Here is a 25,431-nt window from a genome sequence, read left to right on the forward strand (position 1 = left end):
TTTTCAATTTGCTTTCCTTTCGTAAGCAATTAAGACAAATTTTGTAAACTTGGACTGTTTGTTCACTGTTTAGAAATGATAAATAAAAAACACAAGAGTATAAAAAACTTTATTCATTACTATCAATGTTATAAATAAAATGACTTTGGAGTTTTCCCATGATAGTGACATATTGTTCATAGATAAACTGATATTCAGAAGAATCACTGCAAGGAAGGGCACTTGAGAGGTTACCAGAATCGGTTTGTGGTGAATCACTGGGTGGCTGTCTTGGTTGCTGAATTAAGCAAAGTTGCAATCCTGTTGTTATTTGATGAAGGAGCTTACAAACCTGGAGAGATGTAAGCAATACTGTGAAGTATATTCAATGACTAACTGCATTTCAACAACTAATTTTTCAGAATAAATCTATCAAAACTATTTTATGTAAAAAGCAGTGCTGTACTGTATTTGAAAGAACAGAATTTGTACTATGGTAAACCATACTACACATTAACTGTCTATATACTGTGGATGGCAAAACTGTATACAGTATCTGAGGACGTCAGTAAATAAGTTAAATATATTCATAACACTTGAAATTAATTAACACCAGAGAAGCACAAGTACCTCTATGCTGTATGGATGGTTAAGCTCTCTGCATAATGAAGAGAGAGTTGCTAACCAACATCTGTAATCCTCTGATGCTGGGTTGACTTGAAGATAGTGATTAGAGAGGCAGTGACTCTCTATACTGGCAGCGATGCTCAAAACACTTGTGACTTGCACTGGCTCATAGTTCACTGTCTTTACACCTCCCCCTAAATGAGACTGTGGTTAATTACTGCTCTACTTTTTCTTTAAACTAAAATCATATGATACACTACTGAATTTTCAAATAAGGTAATCTAAAGGTTGTATTCTACAAAGAAATTTTGAGCTATTTGTCAAACTTAAGTTGCTATTAATGTACCTAACATTATTGTCTACAGTCTACGACATATGTTATTAAAATACAGTAGGTATATTCTCATCGCAACTTACTTGCTTCAAGCAATTGGAAACAATTATGATGGGAGGAGAGTTCTCTTTTATTCCACAAAACAATCATTGAAAAATTAATACTTGAGATGTCTTATTCTTGTTCCTGCTTCATTTTTCAATTTACTTATTTTTTTTAACACTTATTTCTATAATGTATATACTGTACAAAGAAAATAACTTGTGCAAAATTGTCCGCAAAGTATATTATGTCATTATTTCAAGTTAAGCTTTACTTATTTTAAATTAAATCACATTGATATTTATTTCATTAGATTTAGTTTTTCTTTATGTCTTTCATTCCTTTAATGCCAACAATTTGTCTTGTGTATATTGATATTTACTTTATTGAACATTGAACGGTATTGTATACAATTTGTTGAAATTAATTTAAACTTTTTGTCTTCTGGCTGCTTGTTCTACTTTTCCTCCCATGGATTTAAGAAATGGCCACCTAATGAGTATTTAGACCTTATAGGAAAAGGTACTTGTATCTATGCACAAATTAACATTTACTAAATCAGTATAGACTGAAATTTAAAAAATAGACACCTGTACTGACATACTAAAAGAATGGTGTATTATCCCAATACAAAATCATTTTTTCAATATTAAACTTAGCCGGTGATTATATAAGCTGCAACTCTGTTGCTCGACAGAAAACTCTACGTTAAAAATCCGCCAGCGATCGCTATACAGGTAGGGGGTGTACATCAACAGCGCCATCTGTCGGGCAGGTACTCAGTACTCAATGTAAACACAGAACTCAATTTTCTCTCTGTCGGGCTACCGGCAAGACCTACTAATTCGCTGTGCTAACTGGATTTGTTTTCACAACTATTGGTGAAGTACACTATTCTAGTTTTGAGCTTTCGCTATGCAGGTGTTTTATCTTCATCTCAAAACTTGAACTCGTTTTGGATAGATTTAATTATGGTGACAAAGATAGTATGGACTTTCTTTCACTTTTAAATGGCCGACCTTTCCCTTAGACGGAAGTATGTTTAGGCTTTTAGTAATTATATCATGTTATAGATTTTCCTCTATATATTTTATATCTCTCCGCCTTTATTAGGCCTCTTCGATTAACTTCCCATTTTTTATAAACATATAAAAATAAATTTTAATGCTTTGTTTATATAGAACTTTCCTGAGAGTAGGCGGTCCTAACTTGGAAACCGAAGTTAATCAACGTTGAGCCCTTTATATCGTCTTTAGCTTTTAAAGAACAAAGGATTTAAAACTTTTTAAATGTAATTTTTTATGAAAGAATTTCTTTGATAGTCTTCGTACTGTTTTCAAAGATGAACTAACGTTTAGTTTTTTATGCTACGCAGTTGTTGACGTTCAGGACGTTCAACATGCGCTCTATCGTTACGATAGAGAGAGAGTGTATCACGGTTTCACTTTGCAGTAAGAGTAAATCGATTCTGACGTTTTGTTCATTCTTTCTTAGCTTAAATGTTTTAAATTCTAATTTAAAGGAACTTTTTATTTGAAAAACCTTTCAGTTTTTTCCTTTAGTCAAATAACATGTTTTTTTGACGATATATAATTGGGCTCTTCTCTTAGGTGCGAAATCAAGAGATAAAGAGAGAGAGAGATAGAGACGGAGGGAGAGAGAGAGAGATAGAGACGGAGGGAGAGAGAGGAGAGAAAACGTTCCGTTCAAGCGGGTAACGTTGTTCTCGTGTTACTCACGTCCCTAGTCGCTGTACGGGGAGGAAGGATAAAACGTTTTTATTCTCGTCCCCAGGCTATGTGCGGTGAGAGATTGAAAACGTAGTTATATGAACTAGTGTTTAGTCTCTTTCCCAGCCACTGATTTTTCTTTTTATCTTAAAATATGTTTTCTGTTTTTTGCTGGTATTATGAGCTTGCATTATACGACTAATTTCGCAATTACTACCTTTTAATGAAGGGTAGAATTGCGTGTTTCAGGTAGAAATAAGTGCAAAACAGAAAATCGAAGTGATAAAGTGATATGCGCAAAGTGTTACAGTGTTGCGTCCGAGGCGCAAAGTGTTACAGTGTTGCGTCCGAGGGTTCGTCTGTTCGTGCCTGTCGTTCACCTAGTCCGGGACCTCTTACAAGCTCCCAAGCCCAGGGGAGAAGTAATGTCAAACGACTTATAGGTTTGAGAGGCCTTGACCAACGAACAGACGTTTTCCCTCTATGGTATCGGGTGTATCTTACCAAGATCTCCCCTACCATAAGACGAGAGAGACGTTGTTTCTCCTCGCCATCCGTAGGCTTTTCGCATAAGAAACCTGTCACAAGGTTTCGCAGCCCTTAAGCAAAAGTCAGTCCTTTCAGGACAGGTCCAGCGTCCTGGTTACAGCCATTAGGACAGCTCTGACCCTATGCAGTCATCGGATAACTGCTCGCCGCCTAACAAAAGCGTAACACAGACTCCGAGAGTCTTTTTTTGTAGGCAAAGTGTTGCAGTCACAGACGTTACCCTCGTCTATTACCACAACCATTTCTGTTGATCCTTAAGGGGTTGTATGGCAAAACATGCAGTATATGCTTGCCTCCCTTATGGAAGACTATTCTCCCGATTAGTCCGTTGAGTCTAGCCGTTCATCTCATCGATATCCTGGCTTTCAGCCAACCTAACGTTCCTTTGTGCTTACTGTTGACGTTGGCGTAGCTTAGTCACGTCAGTCAGGTTGTTTAGAACCACACTCGATGCGGTCTCGTGTGGTTTTTCAGCCGCATTTGGACGTTAGGCCACTGGCTGATGCTCCTGTTGATGTTCAAGACGTTCACTAACAATCGGAGTTGACTTGTTTTGACGCTGTGCGTCAACCTCCGCATTCTAGAGTTGTTTTGACTGCTCAGTCTAGGCAGTCAAAGCAGTCTCGAGTGGACGCTGTGCGTCCTCACGCACCTGTTGTGGTTGACAGTTCAGTTGTTGACAGTTCACAGACTGTCAAGCAGTTACATGACGTTGCGTTCTGGTCCACTACTAATGCACCAGTAAGAGACTCAGCTTTTATCGGACAAGGTTCCTGTAGATGAGGAAGTTGCTGTTCTCCCTCCAACTGATATTCCCTTGAGGACTCTGTCAGATGGAGAGGAGCCTAAAGCTGCTTAGCCTCCTATGGACTTTAATTAAATCATGATGATTTTTTTTAAGGATCTTCGTCCGGATCTTTTTGTAACTGCTGCTCCTCGTTCGCCTTAACGTCAGAGCTTACACTAGGCCTAGCTACTTCGAAGCCGTTGTTTTTAAGCTAGTGAGTGCTCTCTCGCTCTCCTAGAGAGCGTTACGTTGGCTAGGCGACTGGTTTTTCACCAGGAGGAGTTTCGGGGATACAGCCTTTGCTTTCCCTTCTTTTAAACTGGTTTATAGAGCGAGAGTCTGATATGACACTAGAGAAGTTCTCGGCTTGGGAGTTCATGCCTCTGCCCAGATAGACTTCTCAATTCTGGTAGACTCTCCCTGGCGCCTAGCCAGGAGACGCTCCAAGTTGTTTACAGGTCAACTTCACAGCTGTTGTCGAGCCTTTGAAGTTTTGCTGTACTATTATGTCACGCATAACAAGGCTTTCAGGGATGGTAAACGGTTCCGCCTCAGTCGTTAACCCCGTCTGTTGCCACACCTGCTCCCGTAGACCCTAAATGGGCTTTGCTGCAAGACATGCAATCCAAGCTTGCGTCCTTGATAGAGGACTTAAATGCGGAGAAGAACCTTCTGGCCAACAACCTTCCAACCGGTCGGTTGTGCGCCCTGTTGACGTTGAGGTAACCTACTCGCGTCTGCCAGTTGAGGTGGTTACTCCACCGATGCGACCCAGTGTGGGTTGCCAGCTGCACGTTGACATTAAGCGACGCTCGAAGGTGGTTTTTGACGTTCAGGACGTTCAACAACCAGCAGAGGTGACTTGTTTTGACGCAGTGCGTCAACCTCAGCAACCCGGTAGGGTGCTGACTGCACAACCCAGACGGTCTAGACAGTCTCGGGTTGACGCTGTGCTTCCTCGCGCACCCATGGTTGTTGACAGTTCACAGACTGTGCAGCAGTTCCATGATATTGCGTCCGGCTCCGTCACGCATCCACCAGTGCGACCGGATTCAGCGAGCCAGACGTTGCCCACTCCGTTGCCGTTTCCTCATCAGTTTCGGATGAGGAACCCTCTGATGAGGACGTTGCTGAACAACAAGACGATCAGCCCCCAGCCCTGCTATCCATCCAGAAGATGCTGAAGAAGGAACGCTGCTCAGTCAGGCTGTGGATGAGTCTGGTAGGGACACTGTCATCCGTGGATCAATTTGTGTCACTAGGAAGATTACACCTCCGTCCTCTTCAATACCATCTAGCTTTTCACTGGAAAAAGGACAAGACGCTAGAAGCGGTCTCGATCCCGGTTTCCGAAAAGATAAAGTCTTGTCTGACTTGGTGAAAGGACAATATCAACCTAAGAGAGGGTCTTCCCCTGGCTGTTCAGACTCCCAACCACGTTCTCTTCTCGGACGCATCGGACGTAGGCTGGGGTGCGACATTAGACGGTCGGGAATGCTCGGGGATATGGAACTCGAGTCAAAGGACAATGCATTTCAACTGCAAGGAGCTACTGGCAGTACGTCTGGCCTGGAAAAGCTTCAGGTCTCTCCTTCAAGGCAAAGTGGTGGAGGTGAACTCGGACAACACCACGGCTTTGGCGTACATCTCCAAGCAAGGAGGGACCTACTCTCTGACGTTGTACGAGATCGCAAGGGACCTCCTCACCTGGTCAAAAGGTCTAGACATATCACTAGTAACGAGGTTCATCCAAGGCAACTGGAATGTCATGGCAGATTGTCTCAGTCGGAAGGGACAAATAATTCCAACAGAATGGACCCTCCACAAGGATGTATGCAAGAGACTTTGGGCCACCTGGGGCCAGCCAACCATAGATCTCTTCGCAACCTCGATGACCAAGAGGCTCCCAATATTTTGCTCACCAATCCCGGACCCAGCAGCAGTTCATATAGATGCCTTTCTCATAGATTGGTCACATATAGATCTATATGCATTCCCTCCGTTCAAGATTGTCAACAAGGTACTGCAGAAGTTCGCCTCTCACGAAGGGACAAGGTTGACGCTAGTTGCTTCCCTCTGGCCCGCGAGAGAATGGTTCACAGAGGTACTTCGATGGCTAGTAGACGTTCCCAGAACGCTTCCCCTAAGGGTGGACCTTCTACGTTAGCCACACGTAAAGAAGGTACACCAAGGCTTCCACGCTCTTCGTCTGACTGCCTTCAGACTATCGAAAGACTCTCGAGAGCTAGAGGCTTTTCGAAGGAGGCAGCCAGAGCGATTGCTAGAGCAAGGAGAACATCCACCCTTAGAGTCTACCAATCGAAGTGGGAAATCTTCCGAAACTGGTGCAAGTCAGTATCCGTATCCTCGACCAGTACCTCTGTAACTCAAATAGCTGACTTCCTCTTATATCTGAGGAAAGAACGATCTCTTTCAGCTCCCTCTATCAAGGGTTACAGAAGCATGTTGGCATCAGTCTTCCGTCACAGAGGCTTAGATCTTTCCAACAATAAAGATCTACAGGACCTCCTTAAGTCTTTTGAGACCACGAAGGAGCGTCGTTTGGTTACACCTGGTTGGAATTTAGACGTGGTACTAAGATTCCTTATGTCAGACAGGTTTGAACCGCCACAATCAGCCTCCCTGAAAGATCTCACCTTAAAGACACTTTTCCTGGTATGCTTAGCCACAGCTAAAAGAGTCAGTGAGATTCATGCCTTCAGCAAGAACATCGGATTCTCATCCAAAACGGCTACATGTTCTACAACTTGGTTTTCTAGCCAAAACGAGCTGCCTTCTCGGCCTTGGCCAATATCGTTCGATATTCCAAACTTATCGTATGGTTGGAAATGAACTAGAAAGAGTCTTATGCCCTGTAAGAGCTCTTAAGTTCTATTTAAAACGAACTAAACCTTTACGAGGCCCGTCTGAAGCTTTATGGTGTTCAGTTAAGAAACCATCTTTGCCTATGTCAAAGAATGCTTTATCCTATTTTATCAGACTGTTAATACGAGAAGCTCATTCCCATCTGAATGAGGAAGACCAAGCTTTGCTGAAGGTAAGGACACACGAAGTTAGAGCTGTCGCAACTTCCGTGGCCTTTAAACAAATTAGATCTCTGCAAAGTATAATCGACGCAACCTATTGGAAAAGCAAGTCAGTGTTCGCGTCTTTTTATCTTAAGAATGTCCAGTCTCTTTACGAGAACTGCTACACTCTGGGACCATTCGTAGCAACGAGTGCAGTAGTGGGTGAGGGCTCAACCACTACAATTCCCTAATTCCATAACCTTTTTAATCTTTCTCTTGAAATGTTTTATTATTGTTTTTGGGTTGTCCGGAAGGCTAAGAAGCCTTTCGCATCCTACTTGATTTGGCGGGTGGTCAAAGTCATTTCTTGAGAAGCGCCTAGATTAGAGGTTTTGATGAGGTCCTGTTGTATGGGTTGCAACCCTTGATACTTCAGCTCCTAGGGGTCGCTCAGCATCCTAAGAGGATCGCGAGGCTCCGTAAGGAAGACGTACTTAAAAAGGTAGAGTAATTGTTCAAGTCGACTTCCTTACCAGGTACTTATTTATTTTATGTTTGTTATTTTGAATAACTGCTAAAATGAAATAAAAAATCCTTAGCTCATAATAATGTAAACAATTATTGCTGGTCTCTACCCACCCCCCTGGGTGTGAATCAGCTTATATAATCACCGGCTAAGTTTAATATTGAAAAATGTTATTTTTATAATAAAATAAATTTTTGAATATACTTACCTGGTGATTATATATTAAAGGACCCTCCCTTCCTCCCCAATAGAGACCCAGTGGACCGAGGAGAAAATTGAGTTCTGTGTTTACATTGAGTACTGAGTACCTGCCCGACAGATGGCGCTGTTGATGTACACCCCCTACCTGTATAGCGATCGCTGGCGGATTTTTAACGTAGAGTTTTCTGTCGAGCAACAGAGTTGCAGCTTATATAATCACCGGGTAAGTATATTCAAAAATTTATTTTATTATAAAAATAAAATTTTTCAGAATATGCTTTCTAAATCTACTGTAATAAAGATCAGCATTCTGATACCTGGCATGCTGTTGTGCTGAGTTTGAGTGAAGGTCCCTTCCTGTAGTTCATGCCTCTCTTCATCAATAAGTTCAACAATATTTTCCATCCCCGTGAAAGTTTCTGGCTTGGATTGAGCTGGTTTATCAATAATCTTAATCTTTATGTTGCTCCCTTTGCCTACAGTCTTGAGAATCAATTCTAATGGGAGGGTTGTATCGTTTATTCTCAGCAGTTTCTTCTGAGGACTTGAGGTTGTCAAATTTCCCATTTTGTCTCTGGGAAGCAAAACATTATGAGCTGTTGGGAGTTTACGTCTGTCGTCGCCTTCTGCTGTGACAATAAGTGTGTTTTCATTTGGTCTGTTTACTTCCAAGTGCTGAACACTTTCCAAGTGGGTTTTTCTATGTGCCTGCACAAAATACAATTAAGATTACACAAACATACAAAATGATCTAAGAAAATGGGATAGTGTGTGTATTACCATTAAGGAGGGTTATGTTTTTATCATTAGCAATATTTTTTATAATAAAAGAGTTGAACAAAATCATTACACTGCACTTCTAGATACTACTTGGTTTTTCAAAAATAATTTTTTTGATCAATTTATTATGAAACTGACCATTTTGAGAAGCAAACTTTTTTTTTCAAAGAATACAGTACCATTGCAAGTCATTAATTAACAAAGAATACATTGAATACACTCAAACTACAGATACACCTTATTACATCACAAAATACAATGGCTTTACAGGTCCCAAAACAAGGCTATGTAACCCAAATTCATAAATCTAGTCAAATTAAAAAATCAAGGATTTCATTTATACCAGTGTAATAACTAAACCGGAGAGGGGGGGTTGGAATAGTTCGGAGAAAATTATCACCAATACATAAAGCCCTTCATCTAACTTGCTGTAACACTCTGAAGCTTTTCTGCCTGTGGCCCCAAAATCACTTAAATGACAACCTACAAAAAATTCAAACAAGAATTTTATTTTATATTCAAATGTTCATTTATATTTTATGATACTGACATTCAAAAGGACAGGCACATGGGATGGCAGGAATCAGATAATAGAGGTTGTCATTTTGAGTTCCGTGAAATAATGTTCTATGTGCTGCTAATGTCCTATAGAGATGTGTTATGCAGGTTTTTTATCATATAATTTAACACAAAAAATTCAGGCATTGTATTAAATCTGTAAAAACACCACAGTATGGGCATTAAATATGTGAAAAACACTACATTAAAGGCATTAAATCTGTGAAGAACACAACACTAATGGCATTAAATCTGTAAAAAACACTACAGTAAAGAATTTAAGACTATTAAACATAAAATGAAGAATGCACAGAAATATAAAATGTAGAAAAGAGCAATTGACAACATTGATCTCATAAAACGGACTTTAGAACCGAGTGTTTAATTATGTGACAGGTCTTATCCATTGTTAACAAAACCTTCAAAGATATGATGAACTACTCGTCACTTGATAAACCCAGATTTAAGAATATTTCAAGAATAAAATTAATGATTTGCACAACCAATGAGGAGAATAAAATTGTCACACTCATTACCTCAAGTAACTTTGGCTTAGGAAAGACTGCTGAACAGAGTAAACACTTCCACTGTTGAGTGCCAGTATGAGCCTTGATGTGAGTACGCAGGTTATGTAGCATTTTGAAAGTTTGCCCGCAGTCGGGACAAGTGTGGGGTCTCTCGGATGAATGACGCTTTTTGTGTCGATTCAGCTCACTTTTGCATGTGAAAGACTTTCCACATTCTTCACAAATAAATGGTTTTTCTCCTACACAAAAATAGTTTGACATTATTAAAATCAGGCCCAGAATGTTACTATTATTAATGCACAGTACTACATGTATAGTTTAACCATAACATAAGGGCAATACAGTATTCCTAAATATTTGGGCTACACCATAGAATTTCATCTTCATCTTTAAAACGGTTTTATGGCAGATTTGTTTATAACTTTTCATATAAAGTTCATATAGTGAAATGTTAATTTCTAAACTGTACTGTATGTAAACACATGTATTACATATGCACATACAGTAAATAATGACTACATTAACTCACAAATCTATATCTAACTCATGCCTCTTAGCCAATAGACTGTTGCATAATGGTTTCGCTTCACCATTCATAAAAATATTAATAAATGCAAATATAAAAAAGCTATGACAATTTGCTAATTAAAATTAAGTCATGATAAAACTTAATCCTTAAATATGGATCGAATTAACACGTTATTTTGTATGTCACGATATAAAAAATTGTCGCTAGTTGTTTAAAATAGGCAACAACAGTAGGCATGATGGAAAGAGAATTACATGCATACCTTAACACATCTTGTATACGTAACCTTCCCTGCTTTTACTTGGTCTAGAAATTAATCAGATGTCAGTATATGAGGACTTTTAAAAAGAACATTTCAAATAACTTGCATTTAATAAATATACAGACCTCTTCTGACAATAGCCTAACTCAAAATTTTCTTTATGAAAAGGTATGAGAAATTGTAATGATTTATGGATTTCTACAAATACCCAGCTGTTTTTAGTCTATTGTAGAACACCTCAGACATGTCAATTCATGTCTGTGGTTTGGCCAGTTTTCATCACCTCACTGGCTAATGCAGATTGGTGATGGTGAGAGATTTTTGTCTGATCACTCACAGCAAATTCATCTAATATAGGTTGGCCCTGACTAGTACAGCTTTGCTGATCATGGCAATACACAAAATAAGTTATATAATCCCTGGTGTGGTTATGGAAAATTTACTTTTTGTCAGAATATTTAAAAACTAACCTGTGTGTTTACGCATGTGTCTACGCAAGTATTCATTTTGCTTGAAAGATTTGCTGCACACAGAACAAGTGTACATAACCTCAGGTGACTCATGAGTGAGAAGATGTCGCAGATGAACACTCAACTGGCGGCTTTCCTGCCCACATTTATCACATCTGCCAAAACATAAATTGTAACCATTATACTGTAATTAATTCATTTGCCTTTTGTTTTTAAAATAGCGTGTAAAGCAATACTGTGTGACAATACTTTTAAAAATACAGTAGTACTGATAGTACATTGAAATTGGAAGTTACTCTGTGGCTACTTTTTTTACAAACGCTAAGATCTAAATCCAATTTGTAAATAATACATGTGCTAGCATTGTGACGGGAAATTTTATCAATTAAAACTTTAAGACATAAACAAGTATCTACTGGGAAATCGAAGTATGATCAAGGTCAGTTACAATATATGTAAGAATATTGGTATTTTTCTTCTTATACAAAAATACCATTCAATATTATTCAATCAAGAAAGAAGCACAAACAAGGAAAGAATAAAAACATACCCTAATGGACTTTAGGTATCAAATAAAGAACATAATACCATAGAAAGTACTGTGAAATATTACAATCAGCAGAATTCTAAGGTAACCTAATGTATCGGCAAAATGTTATTTTCATTAGTAAAATAAATTTTTGAATATACTTACCCGATAATCATGTAGCTGTCAACTCCGTTGCCCGACAGAATTCTACGGAAGGGATACGCCAGCGATCGCTATACAAGAGGGGGGTGTACTCACAAGCGCCACCTGTGGCCAGGTACTGTAGTACTGTACTTCTTGTTGACACCACTTCAATTTTTCCTCGGTCCACGGGTTCTATGGGGAGGAAGGGTGGGTCAATTAAATCATGATTATCGGGTAAGTATATTCAAAAATTTATTTTACTAATGAAAATAACATTTTTCAATATTAAACTTACCCGATAATCATGTAGCTGATTCACACCCAGGGAGGTGGGTGAAAACCAGTGTACATGTATATCAAGAAGCTAAGTATCCCGTATTTCATATTATCAGTTATTCAAAATAACAATGAAATTACAAGTACCTGGTAAGGAAGTCGACTTGAGCCATTACTCTGCCTTAAATAAGTTCGTCTTCCTTACTGAGCGCAGCGTTCCTCTTAGGAGGCTGAACAACTCTAAGGTGCTGAAGTATCAAGGGCTGCAACCCATACTAAAGGACCTCATCACAACCTTTAACCTCGGCGCTTCTCAAGAAAGAATTGACCACCCGCCAAATCAACAAGGATGTGGAAGGCTTCTTAGCCGACCGTACAACCCATAAAAAGTATTCAAGAGAAAGGTTAAAAGGTTATGGGATTATGGGAATGTAGTGGCTGAGCCCTCGCCTACTACTGCATTCGTTGCTACGAATGGTCCCAGGGTGTAGCAGTACTCGTAAAGAGACTGGACATCTTTGAGATAGAATGATGCGAACACTGACTTGCTTCTCCAATAGGTTGCATCCATAACACTCTGCAGAGAATGGCTCTGTTTGAAGGCCACTGAAGTAGCCACAGCTCTCACTTCATGTGTCCTTACCTTCAGCAAAGCAAGGTCTTCTTCCTTCAGATGAGAATGTGCTTCTCTAATCAGAAGCCTGAATAGTAAGAAACTGAGTTCTTAGAACTTGGAAAAGAAGGTTTCTTGATAGCACACCATAAGGCTTCTGATTGTCCTCGTAAAGGTTAAGACCTTTTTAGATAGTACCTAAGAGCTCTAACTGGGCAAAGTACTCTCTCCAGTTCATTCCCCACCAAGTTGGACAGGCTTGGGATCTCGAACGACTTAGGCCAAGGACGTGAAGGAAGCTCGTTTAGCAAAAACCGAGCTGCAAGGAACATGTAGCCGTTTCAGATGTGAAAACAATGATCCTGCTGAAGGTGTGGATCTCACTTACTCTTTTAGCTGTTGTCAAGCACACGAGGAAAAGAGTTTTTAATGTGAGGTCCTAAAAAGAGGCTGATTGGAGAGGTTCAAATCTTGATGACATAAGGAACCTTAGGACCACGTCTAGATTCCAGCCTGGAGTGGACAACCGACGTTCCTTTGAGGTCTCAAAAGACCTAGGGAGGTCCTGTAGATCTTTGTTGGTGGAAAGATCCAAGCCTCTGTGGCGGAAAACCGCTGCCAACATACTTCTGTAACCCTTGATCGTAGGAGCTGAAAGGGATCTTACTTTCCTTAGATATAACAGGAAGTCAGCAATCTGGGTTACAGTGGTACTGGTTGAGGAAACTGCATTGGTCTTGTACCAGCTACGGAAGACTTCCCCTTGAGACTGATAGATTCTGAGAGTGGATGTTCTCCTTGCTTTGGCAATCGCTCTGGCTGCCTCCTTCGAAAAGCCCCTAGCTCTTGAGAGTCTTTCGAAAGTCTGAAGGCAGTCAGACGAAGAGCGTGGAGGTTTGGGTGTACCTTCTTTACGTGAGGTAGACGTAGAAGGTTCACTCCTAGAGGAAGAGTCCTGGGAATGTCGACCAGCCATTGCAGTACCTCTAAGAACCATTCTCTCGCGGGCCAGAGCGGAGCCAACCAACGTCAGCCGTGTCCCTTTGCGAGAGGAGAACTTCCGAAGTACCCTGTTGACAATCTTGAACGGCGGGAATGCATACAGGTCGAGATGGGACCAATCCAGCAGAAAAGCATCCACGTGAACTGCTGCTGGGTCTGGAATCGGAGAACAATACAACAGGAGTCTCTAGGTTATCGAGGTAGCGAACAGATCTATGGTTGGCTGACCCCACAGGGCCCAAAGTCTGCTGCAAACATTCTTGTGAAGGGTCCACTCTGTGGGGATGACCTGACCCTTCCGGCTGAGGTGATCTGCCATGACATTCATACCGCCCTGAATGAACCTCGTTACCAGCGTGAGCTTTCGATCTTTAGACCAGATGAGGAGGTCCCTTGCGATCTAGAACAACTTCACGAAAGAGTCCCTCCCTGCTTGAAGATGTAAGCCAGGGCTGTGGTGTTGTCAGAGTCCACCTCCACCACTTTGTTAAGCTGGAGGGACTTGAAGTTTATCAAGGCCAGAAGAACCGCCAACAACTCCTTGCAATTGATGTGAAGTGTCCTTTGTTCCTGATTCCATGTTCCCGAGCATTCCTGTCCGTCCAAAGTCGCACCCCAGCCCGTGTCTGATGCGTCCGAGAGGAGAAGGCGGTCGGGTTTCCGAACAGCCAAAGATAGACTTCCTTGAGAAGAAAGCTGTTCTTACACCACGCGAGAGAAGACCTCCTCTCTTCGGAAACAGGAACTGAGACCGTCTCTAGCGTCATGTCCTTTATCCAGTGAGCAGCTAGATGATACTGAAGGGGGGGAGGTGGAGTCTCCCTAACACGATGAACAGGGCCAGCGATGAAAGTGTCCCTGTTAGACTCATCCACTACCTGACTGAGCATCGGTTCCTTCTCAGCATGCTCTGGATGCATTCTAGGGCTTGGAAGATCCTTGGGGCCGACGGAAAAGCCCGAAAAGCTCGACTCTGAAGATCCATACCCAGGGAGACAATGGTCTGGGATGGGACGAGCTGAGACTCCTCAAAATTGACCAGGAGGCCCAGTTCCTTGGTCAGATCCATAGTCCATCTGAGAATCTCCAGACAGCGACGACTTGTGGGAGCTCTTAAAAGCCAGTCGTCTGACGGAGCCGGACACAAGATCATGGTACTGCTGCACAGTCTGTGAACTGTCAACCATGGGGAAGCGAGGAAGTACAGTGACAACCCGAAGCTGTCTAGACTGTCTGGGTCGTACAGACAACTCCTTATCGGGTTGCTGAGGTTGCCGCACTGCGTCACAACAAGTCACTTCTGCTGGTTGTTGAACGTCTTCCCAGTGACACACTGACTCCGTAAACAAAAAAATCCTCTAACAAGGACTAAGCTTGGACTGCATGTCTTGCAACACAGCTCAAGGTCTATGGGAGCAGGTGTGGTAACAGACGGGGTTAGCGACTGAAGTGGAACCATTACCTTCCCTGGGAGCATGTTATGCTTAAATAAAAGTCCATAGGAGGCTACGCAGCTAAAGGCTCCTCTCCAAATGACAGAGTCCTCAAGGGAATATCAGAAGGAGGGAGAAAAGCACTTTCTCATCTACAGGGACCATATCCGAGAAAAGCTAAGTTCTCTCAGTGAGGGTTTCACTGGTGCAAAAGCAGCAGACTAGAAGGCAACGTTATGAAACTGCTTGACAGTCTAGTGAGTTGGCAACAACCAAAGATGTGTGACTGAGAAGCATGCGGTAAGGTATGCAGAGCATGTTGTATGCAGAGCATGCTGTATGCAGAGCATGCTGTATGCAGAGCATGCTGTATGCAGAGCATGCTGTATGTAGAGCATGCTGTAAGGTAAGCAGAGCGTGTTGCATGGCGTGTAACATTTCTCAGAAATTCCATGACCAGTGCTAGAGTGAGTAATATCGCATTACCGTCCATTGAAAGTGCACGTGCCGAGGGAATTGATTTAGACTGTTTTGTTGATGAATTTGATAGCCGGCATGATAATCGTAGAATTAAGCTACACTAAATGTACTATAATCTACTTCACCTCAGGAAAGGGAAACTCGCCCTGTTGGCAACACTGCATTACTTCATGCATGCTTGCATGGGGTTTAATATCAACATAATATTACCTTACATTCATAACTCATGATTCATTTTTGTTTAGAAGATATTTTTGCCATATTTTGCGATTTGTTAAAAATATATTGCAAGGAATACATATATATTTTTATATAAGTAATACAAATAACCTCCATTATCATAATGTTTGTGTAGGCATACATGTATATGATTACAAATGCAAGTTATGAAAGTAATGAGGTGTTATTATTGTCATTTGTTATTCCCAAGTTGAATGGGAAGAAGCTCAAGTTGAGGAAAAAGTGGCAGATGCATGCGTTGAGGTGGCTGACTCATAGCATGAGGTTGTTGCCTCAAGAGTTGCGCTTGCTGTAAGGGTTGCGGATGCGCAGTAGCAGGTTCCTGAGGAACGAGTTAAGGTTCCTGAGGTGTGAGCTGCGAGAGTTGAGGTAGCGGCTGCGCAGAACGCAGTTCTTGTCTCGCGAGTTGAGGTTCCTGAGGTGCTAGCCTAAGGAGTTGAGACTCTTGCCTTGAGGAGGGTTGAGGTCGCTGCAGCGAGTGCTGAGGTGGCTGCCTCATTGATGGAAGAGGTTGTCGTACCTCAAGAGATTGTTGCCTCGCTGGTGGAACCGCAAGCGGAAGCGGAGGAAGTAAGGCATAAGACTCCTGCTCCCATTGCTGAGGTTGCCTTAAGGAAGGTTAAGGTTGCTGCACAACGCTGGTAACTGGCAACTCAGAACGCGGTAAGGTAGCCTGAGGAACCTCAACTTCGTACGCCTGGCAGACTGGGCTGCGGTGAGGCGGAGCTCTCGCAGGAGGAGGCGGAGGTTGCTGCACACCGCTGGTAACTGGCAACTCAGAACGCGGTAAGGTAGCCTGAGGAACCTCAACTTCGTACGCCTGGCAGACTGGACTGCGGAGAGGCGGAGCGTTCGCAGGAGGAGGTGTAACCTTCTCAGCCTGAAACTCACGCATTAAAACCGCAAGCTGCGACTGCATGGACTGCAGCAAAGTCGTCTTGGGATCAACAGACGATAAGGTCTGTTGAGGCAAAGCTTTAATAGAAGATGAGGTCTGTTGAGGCATCGCCTTACCTCTCTTAGGAGGTGTGCAGTCACCTGATGACTGAGGAGAGTCAGAGCTAACCCAATGACTGCATCCGGGTTGTTGAACTCTAACTTCGTACGTCTGGCATAGGTCTGGACTTTACGTTTAAGAGGTCTTGAGACCTGAGACCAGCGTTTTCTCCCCGAAATTTCTTCTGCAGACGAGCAAAAAAAAAGGGCTCAATCGTCTGCGGGTGGGAGTGACGGTCTCTGTAAGACACGCCCGCAACCACCGAGGATACTTCTGTGCGCCGATCAAGGCCTGCCGAACCCTTTTGCCCTTCGACATTGCTTCTCCCCTGGGCTTGGGAGCTTGCAAGAGGTCCCGGACTGGGAGGACGACTGGCACGCACAGAAGTACCCTCACGCACAACACTGACACACTTTGCGCTAATCACTTATCACTTTTGATTTTCTGTTTGCACTTATTTCACTGAACTCGAAACTTTAAGTGGTTTGTACCTGAAACACGCAATTCTATCCTTTCTCAAAAGTTAGTAATTGCGAAAACAGAATTACAATGTAACAGAAAAATCTAATGAAAGATAAATAATTCAGTGGCTGGAAAGAGACTAAACACTAGATCAAATAAACTACGTTTAAAATCTCTCACCGCATAAAGCTTGAGAACAAGAAAAAAACTCTAGAAACGTTTACCTTCTTCCCCTAAAGAGACTAGGGAGAAGAGCAAAAACGATAACAACGTTACTCGCTTGAACGAAACGTTTATCCTCCTCTTTCTCCCTCCGTCTCTATCTCTCTCTCTCTCTCTCTCTCTCTTGACTTAGAACCTGAGAGAAGAGCCCAATCATATATATCGTTAAAACATATTATTGTTAAAGGAAAAAACTGAAATATTTCCCAAAATGAAAAGTTCCTTTATTAGAATTAAAACCATTAAGTTAAGAAAGAATGAACAAAACGCTAGACACGGTTACTCTTACTGCAACGTGACACCGTGAAAATTCTCTCTCTATCGTAACGATAGAGCGCAAGTTGAACGTTCTGAACGTCAACAACTGCAGAGACAAAACAAAACGTTAGTTCAACTTTGAAAACAGTACGAGACTATCAAAGAAATTCTTTCAAAAACATTAAAATAGCATAATATGTTAACAGGTAAAACCGAAATGACGGGCTCAATGTTAATTAACTTCGGTACCAAGAAAAGACCGCCTACTATTAGGAAAGGTCGAATATAAACAAATATAAAAATTAATTTTAATAAGTTTATAATAAAAGGAAGTTAATCGAAGAGGCCTATAAGAGGCGGAGAGATATAAAATAAATCTATAACTTTTGTTAAGCAAAATTAAGAAAGAGAGTCTATACTCTCTTAGACACCAACGCTTCCGTCTAAGGGAAGGGTCGGCCATTTAAAGGTGAAAGAGAGTTCATACTCTCTTCGTCACCATAATTAATCAAATTAATTCCAAAAGTTAGCTAAGCTAATAATAAAACTTCCTGAATAGCGAAAGCTGAAATCTTAGAGCAATACTTCACCAAAAACCGTGAACAAGACTCCAAAATTATAAGCGTATCCATGAACGTCTTGCCGGAAGCACGACAGAGGAAAAATTGAAGTGGTGTCAACAAGAAGTACTACAGTACCTGGCCACAGGTGGCGCTTGTGAGTACACCCCCCTCTTGTATAGCGATCGCTGGCGTATCCCTTCCGTAGAATTCTGTCGGGCAACGGAGTTGACAGCTACATGATTATCGGGTAAGTTTAATATTGAAAAATAAAGTTTATTGTTAAAAACATTTTTCAAATAAAATGAAATCAATCAATTTCATCCTTACCCAAGATTCATGTGCTATTACTTATAAGAAGGTAGAGATTCAACAATCACTTTAAAAATACAAGACTTAATCATTGTGATTGCCCTTTGCTCCCTGTGATACAATGAGCAGGTGTAAGTGTATGGAGGAGGAAGGTAAGTATAACAGAAGCATAAACATCTGAATTGCCAAACATGCAAGCAAAGTAGACAAACTTTAATGGCCCTAAGAATACCATGACTTAGGACCTGGTAGTAAAGCTATGGCCTTTGACAAGTACACATTCTCCACTCAACATAATCGGTAGAATATCTTTTTTGTGTTATAAAGAAGGCAGAGGCTACTCCTTGAGTAAAAATAATACCAGTTATAATGAATAACATATTGGGAAAATGGTGTATAAACTATGTTGCTGTTTTATCATTGAGTCTGTTTTTCAGATCACAGACCAATTAGATTATTCTTTCATTCAGTCATCCAAAATAAATTAGGATTAATGTATTATATAACTAAATATAAGACCATAATGTAAACTAATGTATAAAATATTAAGTATAGAGTAACCATACATTATCTTCAATCTTACCTAAATACAATACAGTACAAATAATATGTTAAAACTTCTTTGTTACTGTATATACTTCTTGTATAGTATTTACGGTCAACTCCCCGTCAACACTAGGGTTATGTTCCTGGAGATGTTATGTTAATGAAAATCGTGTTAATTGAACATGATTTCTTCAAAAGAAATAATGGTGATACGGGGTTTATGTTCCTGGACATTGGGAAAGCCTGTCTACTTTGGGATTTTGTTCCACATTCATCTTGAGATTATGAAAGCCATACCGTCTCTTGAATTTGGAGAACCATCTAGAACTGGCATTGAAGGAACTTGGCTGTGTCTTCCTCATTCTCGTCTAGCAGATCCTTGCAGATACTGTACTTAAAGTTTTGGCCTGTATAATGGCCATGGTGATAGGGACATCGTCCTTGTTCTGGTGTTGCATATATTATGCCAATAACTTCTTCACTCTCTCCATCTACATAGAACTTGCTCGGGAACATTGTGAAGAGGAGGCTGGTGTAATAGCAACAGAACTGGCTCTGATCTTGTCAGCATTAGTCATGATGGTCTGCAACATGCACTTATTCAGTCCCGTGGCATGAACTATAACTGAAGTTTTATCACCACGATTATAGCGATCCCACACTTCTAACTTTTTTTCTATGGTGAAAAGTTTCCTTGACCTCTTTGCTTCACTCTCCTTTGAGGTAACATGATGTTTGGGAGCTATAGTACAAAATTTTATGTAGTACAAATGCTGTGTTAATCTATGTTAATACGTTCCACTTCCACACACAGTGAGGGCTAACTTCACACTGAGACCAATGAGGCAGAGAGCGAGAGCCCGGGAGTCAAGAGTGTCTCTCAGATTCCGAAGCTCTGGCTCTTAGGCATGAAATTCAACGCGTGTAACATCGGATATTTTGTGTTAACATAATATATCTCAATAAATTTGAACTCATGTAGGATCAAAATCGTGTTGCCAGGGAGTTGACTATATAATTACATAGGTCTATAGCATAGGTAATATCTAAGCCATAACTAAGGAGAAAACTCCTTTCCTCTTCAAAACAAAATTTGTTGATGTAAGCACTTTACTATTAAAAAATTTAAAAATAAATCTTAATAATAGCAGAGTTTATTTAAAAGTGTTTAAAATACCTTGATACAGACCTTTTCTTTTATCTATGCCCAACACTCACAAGGGTGTTATTTGCTAACAGTCGTCACTCAAATACATGAAAGAGGCCTAGATTACTTCACTAATCCCAGTACCCACCTATTATTACAAGAGGAAGGCCAAGGTTTGGGTGGATGGATGGAGTGAAGGAAGCTCTGGGTGATAGGAGGATAGAGATGTGAGAGAGGCAAGAGAGCGTGCTAGAAATAGGAATGAATGGTGAGCGATTGTAATGCAGTTCCGGTAGGCCCTGCTGCTTTCTCCGATGCCTTAGATGACCACGGAGGTAGCAGCAGTAGGGGATTTAGCATTATGAAGCTTCATCTGTGGTGGATAATGGGGGAGGGTGGGCTGTGGCACCCTAGCAGTACCAGGTGAACTCGGTTGAGTCCCTTGTTAGGCTGGGAGGAACGTAGAGAGTAGAGGTCCCCTTTTTTGTTTTTGTTTCATTTGTTGATGTTGGCTAACCCCCAAATTTGGGGGGAAGCGCCTTGGTATATGTATGTATGTATGTATGTATTATTATTATTAATTTTATCAGCTAAGCCACAAGCCTAGTTGCTATAAGCCCAAGGGCTCCAACATGGAATATAGCCCAGTGAGGAAATGAAACAAGGAAATAAATAAACTACAAGAGTAGTAATGAACAATTAAAACAAAATATTTTAAGAACAATAACAAGAGTACAATAGACTTTTCATAAATAAACTATAAAAACTTAAAAAAAAGAGAAAGGGAGTGTACCCTCAAGCAAGAGAACTCTAATCCAAGACAGCAAAAAACCATGGTACAGAGGTTATGGCACTTTCCAAGACTAGAGAACATTGGTTTGATTTTGGAGTGTCCTCCTAGAAGAGCAGCTTAATGTAAGCTAAATGAAGTGACTTTTGCTATACTGTACAGTACAAGTGTTCTGTATTGAACATGAATATTCAATACATATTGAGGATGACATCTCTGCAAGGGGAAAATAATCTGAACAAAAATTAATACCAATCAATGGCTGCACGGATGACAAAGAATAATAAATAAAATTAAGCCCAAATCAGATGCCAGATCTGTCACCAGTACTGAACTGAACAAAAAGCATAAAAACCGGGACTTGACAAATGATAGTTGGTACACATGTCTAATTGCAATGAAACTAAGTCAAAGAATGAAAATACTTTACACATTAGCATGAGGTTCTCCCTACCTGTGAACAATCCTACCTAACATCACACGACTTCTCCACAGGTTTTAAGCTACTATTCAACACCTGTTTTGTTCATCGTAGTAAGAGATTTATAAAAATGGTTTACAATTTATAAGAGCACTTACCTGTGAGGTCTGCTATTAGTGTGGATGTTTCTATGCTCAGATAAAGAGCACTGGCTGGAAAGACCCTTTCCACACTCTGGGCAAGTAAATGGCTTATCACCTGTAAATTTTTTTTGATTGGTTTGCTGTTTCATAGGTGATAATTATTGCTAAACTTCTTAATTAAAATAAAGTATGAAACAAGGGAACCTAATTCAAATTACCCATCACACTAATATACTGTATATGATATTACATCTAAATGATAAAATAAATTTACTGTGCTTATAGTCAAGATAGTTCATAAGATATGTCAATTAGCCATTAAAAAAGGCATAACATTATAAAAGGATATCAATAATTTCTGTAGTTACTGTATTGATCATTAATTGCATACAGTACTGCTATTTCCTTCACTTTAAAATAATTTACTATTTGGTCCTCAACTCTTCTTCGAATAGCTAGAACTAATCCTGATCGTTGAAATATAATCTATATCGCTACCAATCGATAACATTGCTGTTGTCAGTAATCACTTGACAAGCTCTTTGACTTTAATTACCAAATGTCTCTTTACAAGCTGTGCCACCGTCATAGTTAAGTTTCTCAACAGACCATTCGTCTGATGCTGTTAGGGCATTCCTTAGAAAACTGGTGCCACTGTTTATCATATCCCACAACATTAACTGCCTTTGTAATAATCCCATAACCATAAATGACATTAGAAATAAAACAATGATAAAATCAATAAAATGGTTTATTTTCCATATAAAATCTAATGCAACTCTTAAAAAGCCCCTGTCAGTTGTAACTTATTTTATATATGTACCTTAATAAGCCTATGTCACTGACTATTATTGCTTGGCAAACCATGCTACAGTACTAGTGTTATTGGAAATATCTTGAAAAATTTCTGACTTAATGTTATCAACTGTCACTAAATATTTTGCTACTGACATTGATAATTATCCAACATGCATTTAATTACCCATCCATATAAAAGCCATTCTTGATATAATACTTCTTTAACTTGTCTAAACTGTTCTATTGTCCATGAAAAAATCTACACTTTTCTATAACTGAAAAATAACAATATTGGAGGGGTAAGAAGTTAAACTTTCATAACTGAATATAAAGTACATGAAGTAATCAGTTCCAACATAATAATCAGCACTAACAATCTCCAAGTACTTATAAAATTAAATCACCAAAATATGAGTCATGGATGTAAACTACTAAGCTTTACAACGGAACCATAATTTGAATCATGTTTAAAAAATTATGTTCAATACATACCACTATGCTTAACTGCATGACGAAGCAGAGCTACCTTACTTCTGTATCGTGCTTTGCATTCACCACATTTATAAGGTTGAGAAAGCAGACCCTTCTTTGAATCCTTTGAGTTTTCTTCATTGCTGTCGACTTCTTTATGATTATCATCAATGCTGTCTGTAACACCATCCTCAACAATGATATTCTTTTTTTCAGTATCATCAACAGTCAGATAATCATTCAGTGCCCCAGGAGGGCGCACATGACGCCGAGGACGTTCCATACTGGATGCTCGCTGAATATGATCTGGAATGATTAATAAAATACTGTATTGTACTAAACAAGCATTGTGCTGGTATGATGACAATGCAAAAATTACTAATACAGTGATTCCAAAATGGACTTAACAACAAGAAAATTAATTAATCCTTTCTATATACCATATACAGTACATTAACTAACATGTATCTGCAGTTTCTTTTTACTTTGCTATTACAAATTTGCTCAAACTACTTTAATATTCTTGTAATAAAACTTTACTCAACAAATCTACATATATCTATTCAAAATAATTCTGATTTCTAAAAATCAAAACCAATGATTTGCATTAAAACAGTCCCTAATTCAAGACTTGAGCAGGCTGTGATAAGATTTCAAGTGGATTAATGGCAGTGTTAAAATAGCTGTGAAAGCAGGGTTGCCAGTATAAGAACAGCAGCTGACCTGTAATCAATCTTCAAGAAAATGTTGTATTTTTCATTACAGTACTATCATAGAGTTTCTGTAACCATGGACAACAATCAGCAATTTTTACTTGGATTAAGATATTTCTTTCCATACACAGCAGTCAAAGTACTAGACAGCTAACTTAAGCCTTGATCTGAAATGCTGTAATCTCATCATAAATTTTCTTAGAGGATTTATTCCTACAAATATTTCAATCATATTTCAGTGTACTATGGTACAATTTTGCTGGCATTATTTGGTAATCACAATGCAAATTTAAGGCTGAATGCTTACTATTCAGAGATAACTTCTTTCTTATCAAGAAAATTTCAATTATACTGTATCCAGTATTGTACTTCGTTCTTTCACTAGTCAAGGATATGGTGATGACCAATGAGAAAGAACATGGCATCCTAATACAATTAGTAAACCCTATCAGTTTGTCAGTATGGTAACCAAATATTAAGGCATAATAGCATTACAATGTGTGATAAGTACGAAGATGGCATCCTAGGTCTGTTTAGGGCAAAAAGGGGTTGGGGAGTACGAAATGGTTAGGCTAGGAAGGAATGTTATGTTTTCAGGTTCATTTTTGCTAATGTAAGGGCTAAGGGATACTTTGTATACGGATGGACACGACCTCCTGTGTGCATAGAAAACCAACTAACCTAACCTACAGGTTGCGTTCTTACCTAATTGTCTAAGGGGGAGTTGAGACTTGAGAACCCCTTAGACTGCCATATTCTTAGCGATATGGTTGAAAATATGACCATTATGAGGCATGGTCATCATCATCCATACATTGTCTAACTCTCTTCTATTAAATTTGAGTATAAACTATAGGGGGGTGTATGTATGATAACGGCCACCTTTATGTTAGATTATGGCTAACTTAGAATACGGCAGTTTCAGGGGGAACGCCTCCCCTTAGGTAAGGACAAGGCTTGTAGGTTAGGTTAGGGGGGGGGGGAAGGATTATGTTAGTTGATGTCCATTTTTAATCCACAGGGGAGGAACTGACCGCTGATATACAAAGGCTCCAACTATGGTACTACAGTAGTTGCAAAAATACAGTATCTACCTCATCGTATAGATGAGAAATATTGCAACCAACAAAGTCGAACCACATACACTAACATAGTTTTACCAGATTTTAACCATGGGCTTATGTTTACTTACTTCAAGGGCTGCTTTTCTGGTCCTATAATGCAAGGGAATCCTACTCTCTCCAGGAAGTCCACAACCACTTTTCCATATATATTTCAAGGCATACTCACTATATCGCTTGTTTACTGTCAAATCCACATTATCGAAGCACCTACAAAGCATATATATAAACTTTAAGACGTTTTTTATGCAATAAAACTAACAGTATATTTTTATTACTTAAAATCTGTGGGCTACAATAACTATAAATTGTGTGACAATGATAGTGACTCCTTCATTGAAGAAGAAGAAGAAGATAGAGGTCATATTAATTGTTTACCTTTGTAGTAATAACAGGAGTGGAAGTATTAGTAGAGATTTACCATTAAGAGTTTTAGTACAGATTACTTGTTAGGTTCATTTTCTTTCATTTCTGACAAAAGATGCCAACTGCTTTCGATAAATTCTTTCATCAATTTCCTCTCCGGACTGATATCTGAGACTGAAAGGTTAAATATCCGACATCATTTCACACATATTCTTGGTGGGCTATTAATGTTTTTTGATATCCGCCACTAATTACAATATCTGCAATTTAGAGAGATCATCATTGTTAGTTAACTCTTAAAGCATTGGTTTTCTTATAATTTCTCTGATTTTTTCTTATCCTCTTCTTAGGATCTCACTTTCTAAAATTCCTTACATCTCATAATTTTGTATAAGACATTTTAACCATTTCTAATTATTTTTCAAGACATTGTTTCCATGTGTAATCTTTAACTATT

The 25,431-nt window shown here is 39.8% G+C and overlaps 1 protein-coding gene across 4 annotated transcripts; it reads right to left on the reverse strand.

Moving 5' to 3' along the window:
• Window positions 1-25,201, reverse strand: LOC137650021 (uncharacterized). Of its 4 annotated transcripts, XM_068383028.1 has the most exons (9): window positions 24,987-25,201; window positions 24,680-24,818; window positions 22,796-23,080; window positions 21,521-21,620; window positions 10,931-11,085; window positions 9,679-9,908; window positions 8,122-8,512; window positions 610-800; window positions 1-331 (listed from the first exon to the last, which is right to left on the reverse strand). In XM_068383028.1, exons 3-9 carry the CDS (start codon window positions 23,055-23,057, stop codon window positions 110-112), a joined length of 1,551 nt encoding a protein of 516 aa, XP_068239129.1. In that variant the 5' UTR covers window positions 23,058-23,080; window positions 24,680-24,818; window positions 24,987-25,201; the 3' UTR covers window positions 1-109. The 4 variants fall into 4 exon arrangements, with proteins under 4 accessions (XP_068239129.1, XP_068239128.1, XP_068239130.1 ...); XM_068383027.1 differs by lacking the exon at window positions 24,987-25,201 and having other exon boundaries at window positions 24,680-24,920; XM_068383029.1 differs by lacking the exons at window positions 24,680-24,818; window positions 24,987-25,201 and adding an exon at window positions 23,498-23,643.
• Between the last annotated feature and the right edge of the window lie 230 nt (window positions 25,202-25,431).

Source organism: Palaemon carinicauda, chromosome 11 (genome assembly GCF_036898095.1).
Source record: "Palaemon carinicauda isolate YSFRI2023 chromosome 11, ASM3689809v2, whole genome shotgun sequence".
Taxonomy (NCBI): Eukaryota; Metazoa; Arthropoda; class Malacostraca; order Decapoda; family Palaemonidae; genus Palaemon; species Palaemon carinicauda.

Bases quoted from the DNA above. Each gene is read 5' to 3' on its own strand.
- LOC137650021 (XM_068383028.1), bottom strand. From the start codon at position 23,057: ATGGAACGTCCTCGGCGTCATGTGCGCCCTCCTGGGGCACTGAATGAT. The intron at 9,909-10,930 runs GTTAGTTTTTAA...ATTTTTGTGTAG, and splicing joins ACACATGCGTAAACACACAG to GAGAAAAACCATTTATTTGT. The intron at 332-609 runs GTACTTGTGCTT...ACATCTCTCCAG, and splicing joins ACCATCCATACAGCATAGAG to GTTTGTAAGCTCCTTCATCA.